Genomic DNA, 13,367 nt, shown 5'->3' on the forward strand with positions numbered 1-13,367 from the left:
CTAAAACATCCCTCCTAGCTGGGCGGTGGTGGCGTATACATTCAATCCCAGCACTTGGGAGGCAGAAGCAGGAGGATCTCAGTGAGTTCAAGGCCAGCCTGGTCTACAAAGGGAGTTCCAGGATAGCTAGGACTGTTACACAGAGAAACCCTGTCTTGACACCTCCCCCCCAAAGTCACTCCCTTGCTTTTCTTTCCTTCTTTGATTCTTGGATGCTTGCTAGCCCATGTACAAATAAAAATGAAGATTTGTTTCAGGAAGAATGAATGTTGTTGACTCCCTACACCAATCGACAAAAACTGTTTCCCACTTGCAGACAACAAAGGATGTGACATTAGAAATAGCTTTTTAATGAAATGGCACAACTCAATAGGATTGAATACATCACATGCAACAAATAAAAATGTGCAGGAAAGTATCTTACATCTATAAAAATCCTAAGTTGGAGAATGGCAAGCTGGAATATACAAGCATTTCTCTAAACTGCATTCTAAACAAGTCTTAGGATTAGAGGAAGTGTTTTGGACATGCCTGCAAATTACTGCACAATAAAACTACACGTGTGTATAACTGCAGGTTAGCAGCAGACCCTCATCCATATTCACACTATAAAATTCTTCCAGAAAACCTTCTAACATCCTTCATGACCACTAACATACTACTAGCACATTCACACATTAAAATGTCGCAATATGACAATGTCTTTAAAACTACCCATCCCTTTTCCTGCAGACCACATAAAAATAAATCCAAAAACACTAAAGCCCCTATTTTAGAAAATAATTTCCCCTAAAAGTTGGTCATTGAGTACATGAAATCTCATTTATAATTACATAATACAAGCAAAACAGAACTGAAGCTGAATTACTGTTGGAAGGACTGAAGAAAGCGTCCTGGAGACTTGGCTTACCTCTCTGTTTTGTTGCTTCAAGAAAAGAGTTTCTATTTCTTTCCGGTCTCTGTCACGTCTGTATTGTGCTTATTCTGTTTGCCTGTTTTGAGTATCCCCAGTCAGAAGGACTATGTCTGGAGGAAGATTGTGGTTGTAATTTTCTTGGCCTGCTGATCGCTGTATTCACGTGACCACCCCTGAATAAATCTCTTTTTTTATTGACTTCCTGCCAGTTCCCACAGTAGAGACTTGTTAACCCTATTTATCTGACTAATTATAATGCCATAATAAAAATGCATGCTGCGGAGGGAATCCAGTTTTGTAACTTGTCTCCACCCCTCAAAAAAGAAATAGGCAGATTTCAAAGAATAAAATATTAAAAAAAAAACAAAACAAGAATAAAATTTTGTCTTTGAAAAGGTGAAACATAAAGAGATCAGAGCTCTGAACTTGCTTTACAGTGTTGAATCAGATAATCGAATCTGGTTTTGGATGCCAGGGAAATCAGTATCTTGATTTTTTTTTCCTATGTTACATCTTCCATCCTGCCCACTTCATCAGTTCCTGGTACTAACAGAATCAGCCAGCGGGCTCCACCTCTGAAATGTGATCACAATGAGGCTTGGGAAATATGACTGAGAACAACATTGAGCTACATGCAGGAGACTGAAAATCTAAACTAAAGCAACCATTAAAGGGTCTTTTCTCTTGGTAAAACAATAATGATATAGTGTTATTAGCAAGGAGGGAAGGATAAGCCACTGTCCAGCTAATACTTAGAAAATTCCATTTTACTAGTACTGCTAGCAACGATGGAAATTAGTTTCTGTGCATCAGTGCACTTTCAAAATGCAAGCCTACAAAAATTTCTTGTAGCTTCAGATAATATTCTCTAATATTACACAATGAACCCTGTCAGATTTTAATTTATAAAGCAAGCAAACATAGTTGACTCTCTGAGGTCTTTACCGATTCAGAATTCTGAGAACATTTCTGTGTGACTGGTTGAAATATTACTCCCAACCTCTGGGGGGAAGTTTGTTGCTCAGTAAGAACTCATGCCTACCTTTTGTTCTGATTTTAAACTGCCCTGTCAAGACACTCAAAGAAACAGATGCTTCTTCTTCTTCTTCTTCTTCTTCTTCTTCTTCTTCTTCTTCTTCTTCTTCTTCTTCTTCTTCTTCTTCTTCTTCTTCTTCTTCTTCTACGACTACTGCTGTCCTCCCTGGGAAGAATCTTTACTTCACTTCTGGAAGTCTACCACATTAGGTTTGCCAAAGGTTTTACTGAGTTAGCCCTGCTTTGTTGAGTTTTTTCCCCTTACAGAAATGACCTATAGACTATTGTGAAACACACCGCTGGAGTCTCTGCTGTCTTGTAAACATGCAAAGAGCCATGAACCACAAAATAAAGTACCATTGTGACATCTGCACTACAGTATTTCATACTGATCATGTTTATACTAATTCAGTTTGTTCTAAAATTGTGTTGATTCTGTTGTTGTTGTTTTTATAGATTGGCCTAGTGTTATGATTTTTTGTTGTTGTTTTGTTTTGTTTTGGTTGCTTGTTTGTGTGAGTTTTGGTTTTGGCTTTGGTTTTTATCTGAAGGTGGTAACCATTGCCTTGACAAATAATTTGGCTTAGTTCAAAGATTTTAGCAGCTTATCAGTGCCCTGAATGAGAAACAGGTATTTCAGGTTTTAACACAGTCTGTCATTGGCCAGAATGACTATTTTGGTCAATGTAATCCTATATAATTGTTATAATAAACAATTCAAAAATTTCAATTATTTTGATATCACATAGTATTTTGTAGAAGTTCAGTTTTCTTCTTTATTGTTCGTCTCAACTACTCCACTGTAGGACATCTACATTCCTTGTCTCATGACCCCATAATTTTCAAAGACAAACAGAGAGCACCATCCTCCTGCTCTGGACCGCTGCAGTTTCTTCCTTCCACTGGTTGGAAAAGGCTCTGGGGTCAGGTAACTAGACTATCTTTCTCCACACAGATGATATCAATATCAAATGTGTCATGGGGCCGGGCGGTGGTGGCGCATGCCTTTAATCCCAGCACTTGGGAGGCAGAGGCAGGCGGATCTCTGTGAGTTCGAGGCCAGGCTGGACCGACAGCCTCCAAAACAATACAGAGAAACACTGTCTCGAAAAACCAAAAAAAAAATGTGTCATGGGATGTAACAGATATGATGGAGTAACTGCATCCCAGTCTTAGTCTCTAGAGAGTAGAAGAGACATCTTTAGTGGGCAATTTTAATATTTACTTATGCAAGTTACTGACTTTTTTTGTTTGTTTTTCGAGACACGGTTTCTCTGTGGCTTTGGAGGCTGTCCTGGAACTGGCCCTTTGTAGACCAGGCTGGCCTCGAACTCACAGAGATCTTCCTGCCTCTGCCTCCCAAGTGCTGAGATTAAAGGCGTACACCACCACTGCCCAGCCTGAATTTTTATTTTATTGTGTGATGGTTTCACATATTCATATAATGAATCTAAGTGATTGTGGCTCCTATTTCCTTCTCATCTCTCCTCCCCCTCTCCCTGAAATACTTCTTTCCCAAAAGTGCCCCTCCAGCTTTCATATCTTCTTTTTATGTGTGATCCACAGAACTTAATTAAAGATTCTTGAAAAGTGTAGTGAAAAGTTATTTTCTGGAGCAAGCACAACTTCTCAGCAGCTATACCACTGAAAATATGGGGCCTTCTCCCCCAACAACCATTAACTGCTCAGGGAGTTGTGGGCCTTTTTTGGAAACTGGCATTCTATGGTGCCAAATGAGAATAAAAACAATGCATCGCGATATTGTTAGGAGCATTTTCTACAGAAATGACCACACAGTGTGAATTCTTAGTCATCATAATGTTGGTGATGATGCCATTAGTGTACCATGCTTTTGAGATGAACATAGTTCTGAGATTCTCTGTGGCTCAAGTCTGTGGCCTTGCTTTCTGTCATGGAACTATTAGATGCAAGTCTTCCTGAGACATTCTCACTGTTATACCTTCTTTCTTATCCTGGAGAAGGCACTGTCAGGATGCTAAAATGATAGATACCTTTCTTGGTTGGATCCCATAATATAGCCCACCAGCACATTCTCATTAGTGTCTTTCACTACAAAAATGCTCATAGGACAAATGAAGAGAGTTTTGAAGGTCTGATAGAGGCAAGCAGTGTAATGTGAGGATGATTGCACCACTTGGGCTTTTGGTTTATGCCAAGAAACTATTTTTCTAGTCCTAGCAGGTAGAGTGCTTTCAACTGTGGGCATGCTCAAAGGACTGAATGTCTCTCCACGGAAATATTTGCACATCTATACTAATTTCTGTGCAATTCCCAGGAACTAAGAAACAGAACTAGCCTAGTGCTCTAACAACAGATGAATGGGTAAGGAAAATGTGGTACAAGTGGTGGAATTTTACTCAGTTGTAAACAAAAATGAAAGCATGACATTTGCAGAAAAAAGGATGGACCTGATAATACGTTATTTGAAGTATCCTAGACTGGGACAAATGCCCCTTTTTTTGTGCTCATACGTAGATCCTAGATTCAGATTTTTTGGGGCAGGGGGGGTGTTAAATTAAAGAGGATTGGGGCCAGAGCAGAAACTGGAACGAGGGAGGTGCCAGGAACTCCCTGGACCCCTGGGAACCGGAAGAGACGGAGGATTCACCCTGCATCTCCAGAAGACGGAGGCTCAGCCAGTGCCTTTGTTTTCAGCTTCCGACTCCAGAAGCAATGAGAATGTATTTCGGCAATTCTGAGCCACCAAGTTTGTGGTAATTTCTTGTGGCAGCCATACAAAGCTAATTCAGAGGTCAACAGCTTTCCATAGTGTCAAGGACAGGATTTCCTGGAAGCTTTGGGAATCCACCCCACTAAGGAACTTTTAAGTATATCTGCCCAGAACTCAAAGGCACCTTGAATTTCTTTCCACGTGGCGCCCCCTGGCGACTGGGCAGCCACTAAGGTCTGGATGATTTCTGGAGATCCTGGCAGTCTTCCTGAACTGCATTGCAGTACTGATGGCCATCAAGCCTGTGTTAACATGGAGACTCATCCCCAAGTTACCATCCCGTCTCATCCCCGCAGGCCAGATGCTCCTAATGATTCTTGTAACTATCGACCTGGGTATCAACTCTGGAGTTGCCTTTCGGGTAGCCGTTACTGTGTTTGTAAGCTAGTGAAACAGAGAAAGAATGAAAGTCCCAGGCTGGCTTCTGTAGGTGTCCTGTTGCAGGGGATGGGGATTTTTCTTACCCTGTTTATACAGAATGTCTCTTTGAACTGTGGTAGTTTAATAAATTCCTATTTTTGTCTCTTGACTTAATTGCTTACTGAGGTTTCGTCAACAAAATGTGTTTATTATATGTGTTTCTCGATAGTGAAAGAGGAAAAGAGGGTCTTAGGATTGCTTTCATTAGTATAACAAACACCATGAACAGAAGTCACCTGGGGAGGAAACGTTTCATTTCAGCTTACAGGTCACAGTCTGTCTTCAAGGCAAAACAGGAACTCAAGACAGGAACCTAGAGTCAGGAACTGAAGTGGAGACCATATAGGAATGCTGCTTACTGGCTTGTTCTGGTTTACTCAGATACCTTCCTTATACACCTCAGGCTTACTTGCCTAAAGATGGTACCATCAGGAGTGTGCTGGACAGTCTTCTATGAGTTGACAATCAAGAAAATGCCTAGATCTGGGGATACATCTCACTCCTAAGAGCACTGGCTGCTCTACCAGAGGACTTGGGTTCAAGTCCCAGCACATGTAAGCTCACATCTGTATGTAATTCCAGGCCTTGGTGATCTGATCCCTTCTGGTCTCTATCGGAATTGAATACATGTGATGTGCAGACAGACATGCAATGAAACACATGTCAAATAAAAATAAAATGTAAAGGAGATGCCTCACAGACATGCCAACAATTCCTCGAGTTTCTTTGTTTCAAGTAGTTCTAACTTGTGTCAAACCGAAAGAGACTAAATGAGAAAAATAAGAAGATTGAACAAGGCTTTGGAATGCATGCTGAATAAGACCAGAAGGGGGCTGGTGGATGAGGAAGATGACCATTAGGAGTAGTGCAGGGGGTAAGGGAGGAGAGCGATAGAGAAGGATCAATAAAAACAAGATACATATGAAAACACCACAGTGCAGCCCATTATATTTTTCATTTCATTTTTTTTTGTTCTGAGTGCATGTGTGTAGACACATGCATGATATCACAAGCGTGTGGAGGTCAGCAAACAACTTGACAGATGGTTCTCTCCTCCCACAGTTTGGGCCACCGGATCAAACTTTGGTCATCAGGCTTGAAAGGGTATCGATCTTTACTACTGAGCCATTTTTCTGGCCCCGAGTAAAGTGCTTTTAATGTATTGACTTGTATCTGAATTGACTTGTATCAATTAAGTTGTCCATCTATAAGGCCAGGTAGGTCAGTAGGGCCAGCATTAATTAAAGGCTGGGAGCCCTTGCTCAAGATCTGGAGTGAGAATTCTCATGAGTTGAGGGCAGTTGGTAGTCACATACACTACATACAACCCTAGAATCAAGGTAAATTTTTTTACATAACTGTCTGTAAATGTCTGGTTAACTAGTAAAAATAATAGTAACAACAAAAATCTCATAGATAAAAGTCTGTGGTAATTGTACTGATGTTGCTGTAGACAGGTCTTACTTACACAGACTTGGTAAATAAAGACATGCAAAGCTAGTCCTTTAATCTAAGAGTACATACACATTTACATCATTTTAAAAAAAGCAAAGCAAAATTTCGGAAATGGTTCAAATTTCCACAAGTTTAAAGTTTTTTTGAAGTCACAATAGATAAAACATTTAACCCAAAGTCTACAAACTGTTCAGTAATGAAGAACCAGTGAATGAAAACAGGTCAAAATGAGTTACAAAAAACAAATACTGTGGTGTTGGGAAATCAACTGATTCCCTTCTCCTAAAATCAATGTTGTTTAAATTGTACCCTACTTAGTTAATAAGTAAAGAAAACAGTGTTTTGAAATTCAGGGGTCAGGGTGGAGGAGAGAGAATTAATCAGTCTCTGCAGCTTCCTCAGAAACATCAATACTATTATAAATGGATCTTAAAACCCCATACCGTGTGAAATGTTACTTGGTTGAGGGTCCCTGGCCGCATGTTCTAGCCTGTTCTCACTTTGGTCACCACTCTCAGAAATACTATTCAGAAAAATTCTGACATAAGTTTGAAAAACACCTAGTGCTACATCTGAAATAAGTAAGACATATCAATACGACTGAGTGCTGCCTATGACAGGGATGTGAGCTTGAGGATGAAGAGAACATTTCCAGCTTTACAGCTCTTCCTGTGGGAGGAGCTTCCACTTCACCGAGGAATCAATTTCCTCATCAAAATCATCCAGCTCCTGCTCCTTGGAGAGCTCCAGGAAGACCTGGAAAGGAGGAGAAGTGAAGAAAGAAATGAGAGGCACGCCATACTACCTGCTATAGCTGCAAGTAAGGCAAAGACTCTATATTCTTCCCAGGCTTGTTCATTATGTTTTGCCTGTGTATGTGATGTGCATACATTCGTGTCCACATGTATGTTGCTACGTGTGTCTGCAGGTGTCTGTGGAGGTCTGGAGTTGATTTCAGGTGTCTTCTTCAAGTGCTCTCCACACTTTATTTACAGAATCACGGACACTCAGTTGAACCTAGAGCTCTGCAATCAGCTAGTCCATCTCGCCAACTTGCCCTGATTGAGGACTCCTCCTCTGCTTCCATGGTGTTAGGATTACAGGAGTCGGTCATGTCCACTTGACTTTTGTGTGGATTCTAGGGATTCAAACTGTGGTACTCACACTTTTCCAGGAAGTACTTTATCCAATGAGCCATCTCCTCAGTAATTAGCTTATTTTAAGTAAAATATACAACCACTAAGAATTACCCACCTGCTCCAGAGTGGACTGCGAGAGGCTGTATTCTTCCAAGTCAAAGTTCTCTTTCACTGGATAAGGACAAATACCCATTAGTAGCTTGTATTTTTTTTTTACTCAAGAAATTTTACCAATTCATGTACAAAACAGAACAAACAAATAATAAAATATAAGATAATAACTATTTTTAGTTGACTACTGTAAATTAAATATACCATTTAGTCATATAAAAAGATAGAAATTCTGTCCTGTTTCCTGAGAGTCTTGGCAAAGGAGAATAAGAAATTCGAGAACACCAATCTGAGATAAAGTTAAAACATGGTGCTGTTTGTGCTTGGAAATTCCCATGTGCCTCCTACATCTGCCATTCTCCCTGCCCCAGAGGCTGGTGCTAAGTGACATGGCCCAGTGGGTTTTCAACAGAAGGGAAAAAAGAAAGAGAGGTCATGGCATGCATTCTTTCATTCCCTCCCTGACACTGAGTCTCCTGACTGATGGCCACTATTTTTCTCAAGGTGATAAATTCTACACCACTCTGCCCCAGACTGTGTCTTTCTGTCTCTTCAGATCTAATGACAATGGTAACCGTTTTGCTTGTTTACAGTCTCAAGATGATATACTGCGTCCCTATACTGATGTGATAACTCTGTGTCCAATCTTGTTGCCAAGTTACTTCTTCTCTCTTCCTTTCCACTCTACCATAGAGGTGATCCTAGTACCAGCTTATAAAACAAGCAGGGGACAGAATAAGAAGAGAGGTTAAATAAAACCATGCACCTTCCAACCTATAGGCAAGGGTGACCTGAGAGAAAAAAGACCCTAATGTTGTGCTGGGTTTTGTATTATCCACATTTGACCTGCTGGTATGGTATATGGATGTTCTTGGAGCATGAATTGTTCTTGAAAAGTTCTGAGCCTAATTGTTTCAATAAATGTACTGAAGCTGAGAATATAATGGTGTCTAATAACACTTAAGGAAACGTTAATTACATGTCTACATTTGGCACTTTGTTTTATCTTCCCAGAATAAGGTGGAAAACTGGGATTAAAAATTGTTTTAAAATCTCAAAAAAATGAGAACCTCAATGTTAGCAAATTAAATAAAAGGAAAGGAATATAATTTAGGGCACTAATGGAAGCATACATATCAGAAGGCATTTAAAGAAACTCTTTACAGTATTCCAGGGAGTCAGGCTTTCTAGAACACCAATCCTGTTGATACTTATCTATTACAAAATGCATCTTGCTCATAAGAGCTCCATGGAATCCTTCTCATGGTAATGATGCAAACCTAGCAACCAGGCCAAAATGAACCTGGAGAATATGCTATAGTGTGAGAGTGTACTGTAAGATAAGAAAAGAACAACCTATATGGGTGATGCTAACCATGTATCAAGAAAACACAAGCTGGGAAGTGTGAGTCCTCAACAGAAGGCAGTTGGCAAGACTGAAAGCATAGTACAAAAAGACACCTGGGAAATACGTCAGCGTGAATCTGGAATTTCCTTTACAAGCTACCCAAATAATCCCCAGCTTGTGACACTAACCTAAAGGCTACGGAAGAGAAGTCCTTTAAGAGACAGGACCCGACTAGTGGAATTATGTCACTGCAAGTGAGCCTTTGAAGACCGTACATTCTCTTTGCTCTGACCTGTTTTCTCTGCTTCTGGTCTGACACAGTGATGTGAGGAACCCCATAACATGCTCCCAACTGACAGAGTTGCCTCCATCATGCTTTTCCTGCTATAATGGACTGCAATAGTCTGAACCATGTGACTAATTAAACTTTTCTACTCATGAGTTGTTTCTGGTATATGTCTGGTCACAACAACACTGAGGCAATACAGAAATTGAGACCAGAAGTGGGGTCATTTCTGTGATTAAACATGACCATTTGGTCTTCCAACCTTTGGAACTAGTTTATGGGAGGAATGTGGAAAAGGTTGGGGAGAGAGTTAGAAGAGCCCTAGATTGCTATCAGCAGAGCCTATGGAACCTTCTGGTGGAAGACCCAGATGCCAGCAGAAATGCAGCTGGTAAACAGTGTCCTTATGAGGTCTCAAATGCAAACAAGCACTTCATTGGGAATCAGCCTTGAAGTCACTTCTGGAAAGATGCCAACTACAGTTTATGTCGTTAGAATTTGTGTGAGGCTACATTCACTCAATAGACCGATTAATGGGGTGGAGAAATTTTTGAGACAAAACAGCATTCAGAATACAGTATAACTGTCTGTTGCCTTTAGACAATTTTACAGTGAGAGAAAGGAACAAGTGGATAAACATTTTGAAAAAAGTGTGTATTGTGGGAACATTTAAATTTATGGTAGACAAAGTAGGTGCGGAGGGAGAGAGTGGCTACCAATGTTAGAGTCATTAGTGCCATTGAAGGAAAATAATGGAAAAATAGGAAAGTTGCCTTGAGGGTCAGACTTCTTTCATAAAAGACCCCAAGGTATAGAAATGTAAAGGTCAGTTGAAAAGTGACTAAACAGGGAGAGCACCAAAGCACTCTGCTGGTGAAGGACCATGGATAGAACTTTCTGGTTTTAGCTACCAGACACTCAGACAGAGGCTGCTTCAGCCTTGGCGAAAGGGCCTCTGTGTAATCAGCCTTAGTGAAAGGGCATCTGAGTATTTCTCAAGCTGACAACAGAACTTAAATCATTCATACAGTACAAGTTTAGCATATGTTCATAATGCGAAAGTTGTGGAATAACTAGGTCTCCAAAAGATTCCCAAGAAAAGCTTGGGAGGTCAAGCACTGTGTAGTAGAGTCAGACCACCCAGCAAGCCCACGTGAAGTTCTGAAGTGTAGAGCCTAAGTTGCAGTAAAGGATGTTGGAGATGCAGAACACCTACTAAGGAAATGCTCAGGTACTGAGTAGAACAGAACCAAGAAGGAGGTCATATGTGATAAAAGTGGCAGGATCACAGGAGGGGGATACAAAAATCTGTAGGCAGTGATCTCATGCCAAAAGATGCTCTGGCGGTCTGACATGGAGCTACAAGAGTTAATGTGACTTAACCTGTGTGTTTTGGTGCTGTGGCATGCATGGTCTTTCTGTATATTGTGAATACATGTTGCTCTCACTGGTTGATAAAATAAAGCTGCTTTGGCCTATGGCAAGGAAGGATAGGGCCAGACAGGAAATCCAAGCCCAGGTAGATACAGGAGAAAAAGGGCAGAGTCTGAGAGACACCAGCAACCACCCAAGTAGCAACTAGCAAGAGCACCACTGGTAAGCCACAGACCACGTGGTGATACACAGATTAATAGACATTGGTTAATTTAAATATAAGAGCTACATAGTAGTAAGCCTGAGCCATCAGCTAAACATTTATAATTAATGTAAGCCTCTGGGTGATTATTTGGAAATGGCTGCAGAATGGGGAGGGAGACAGAGGGCCTCCGAATACACGTTGGTCTTGCTATTCTGCAATCTCTGCTTGCTGTCCTTCAGAAAGGAATGCTTTCTCTGAGCCATTATTTGTTGGATGCATGTAGTGTTTTTACTTGATCATTATTTCACCAGGGCTCACAAATTGGAGTTTGCCTTGAGTCTCTTGAAAGACTTTTGAACAATATTGGGACTTTTAAGAATTATGGGGATTTTTGAAGTTAGACTGAAGGCATTTTGCATTATGAGATGGACATACTAAATCACTTCTTGTTAAGAACCACTGGATTAGATGTCTTGCAATTTATTAATTATGTATCATGAACATCCTATAATTCTTAAAGCTGATTTGGATTTTTATGGTTTTTGGAATATTATTTCTACATTCACTTACGTCTCTCCAATTTGAAGAAAGCCTGTGATAAAGGCTGTACATCCTCAACAGGCAACTTATAGACCATCAGGGAGGAGTATCTGTGAAGAGAAGGAGCATGAACACTGGGATTCATGGTTGTACCCTCTGATGTGTGCATGTCTGAATACAAACAACAATCCCATCAACTCTTTGTGTAAGTGTATATCTTTTTTTTTCTTTTTAGTTTTTCAAGATAGGGTTTCTCTGTATAGCTCTGGCTGTCCTGGAACCTGATTTGTAGGCCAGGCTGGCCTCAAACTCATAGAGATCCACCTGCCTCTGCCTCTCAAGTACAACTACTGCCCACCATAAATGTATAACTTATGACTTGGAGGTGGCTGCTATTCCAGTGCTCTTTGATCAACAACTAGTCAGTCTGTCAGGAAGAAGACTGGGATACAAAAGAAGAAATCGGTAGCAAGGTGCCTGAAGAATGGTGGGAACAAGACAGTTCTTCCAGCTTAGGAAGAAGAGAATATCTAAGCAGAAACTGCTAGTTTTTTTGTATCGCCTCATCTATTCTTGCCTCAGAACTACCAGTAATACAAATGCTTAGAGAGGCCATTCATAGATTCTGATGAATGTTTACCACCACCACTGAGCTCTATCAGGGCATCTCCTTTACTATGGATGCTTTGACCCTCTGAAAAGCCACTGAGATAATATAAGCACAGACGTACACTAGCGCATGGCATATTTCAGAGCTCCACAAATGCTAATTCCCTCACAAGAGCCAGCCTGCAATGAGTAATTTATTGTCTTAGTTATTTCTCATGGCAGCCCTTGGAACAGAGGCCTTCTCTTAGTAACGAAGGTACTCACATTTGCTGAAGTTAAAAACAATGAGGAGATAGAACTTTCATTTCCCATCATTCTAAAAAAATAAATACCACCAAATATAAGATTAAAACAATCCATGCAGCACCTCTCCTGCCGAGCAGCCTGGGGGAAAAGCCTCATGATCTCCGTGTTGAGGGGCTCCACCTGGGCAGGGGTCTTCACCTTCATCTCCAGCAGGTAATCTTTGCCAAATTTGCTCTTCAGATGTTGAATAGAACCAATACATCTGGAGATAAATATGAGGAAGCTAAAGTCAAGCAAGGCAAGAAAGCTGTCTATGGCCCATGCAGTTCAGCATCTGGGTGCTAGCAGCGGAGCCAGGCAGAGACTGGGTCAGATTCTCCAGTGTGTCACAGTGGGCAGTGTTCTTCTATTACAGAAGGCAACCCGGGGTCAAGAGCAGGCCTGACCGGTACTCACCTCAGCCTCCCAGACACCATGATGGCCACGCGGTCACACACAGCCTCTGCCTCTGCCATGTAATGTGTGGTCAGAAGGGCGCCCCTCTCTGTGTTTGTGAAGGTGGCCCTGATCGCCTGCCTAGAGTTAGGTCAGGGAGAACAGCTGATGAAAGAGAATTCTAAAGATATCACGGAGCGTTTTAAAGATGTTTCCATTAGCACACATGCAAAACCAGCAGTGCTTCCAGGAGAAACCAAAACCAATGTATCTTTGTAGAACTGACAGACAATGAACCTAAGCATTAGAGTATACAATTTAGAGATGGTTTGGGGCTGTATGTGGAGGTTGATACCGAAGAAAGTTGCTCTCAAAAGTACTGAGCAGCGGGAGAATTAATGAGAAGGCAGGGGAAGTGAGGACTTCCTAGAAGATGTGATAATCATAATATATATTACAAGGGCACAACATGATCCATTTTAGAAATTTTGTAAAG

General features: G+C 41.0%; 2 protein-coding genes across 3 annotated transcripts in view; both read right to left on the minus strand.

Moving 5' to 3' along the window:
* LOC101829788 (ABC-type organic anion transporter ABCA8A) overlaps positions 1–1,234 on the minus strand; it is a 77,097-nt gene extending 75,863 nt beyond the window's left edge. Inside the window, exon 1 of one of the 2 annotated variants that reach the window (XM_013113339.3) lies at positions 911–1,234. The gene's annotated coding sequence lies outside the window, so the exon portion shown is untranslated. The remainder of the gene's footprint in view (positions 1–910) is intronic. The other variant, XM_040750005.1, reaches the window with a different exon arrangement.
* A 4,809-nt stretch (positions 1,235–6,043) lies between these two features.
* Positions 6,044–13,367, minus strand: part of Abca9 (ATP binding cassette subfamily A member 9) — a 64,572-nt gene continuing 57,248 nt past the window's right edge. Inside the window, exons 35-39 of the mRNA XM_005069974.4 lie at positions 12,893–13,012; positions 12,558–12,698; positions 11,612–11,691; positions 7,833–7,888; positions 6,044–7,334 (exon numbers count right to left, since the gene is read on the minus strand). Coding sequence (XP_005070031.1) covers positions 7,236–7,334; positions 7,833–7,888; positions 11,612–11,691; positions 12,558–12,698; positions 12,893–13,012 — 496 coding nt within the window. The 3' untranslated portion in view covers positions 6,044–7,235. The remainder of the gene's footprint in view (positions 7,335–7,832; positions 7,889–11,611; positions 11,692–12,557; positions 12,699–12,892; positions 13,013–13,367) is intronic.

This window comes from Mesocricetus auratus, unplaced genomic scaffold (genome assembly GCF_017639785.1).
Source record: "Mesocricetus auratus isolate SY011 unplaced genomic scaffold, BCM_Maur_2.0 Super-Scaffold_100007, whole genome shotgun sequence".
Lineage (NCBI taxonomy): Eukaryota > Metazoa > Chordata > Mammalia > Rodentia > Cricetidae > Mesocricetus > Mesocricetus auratus.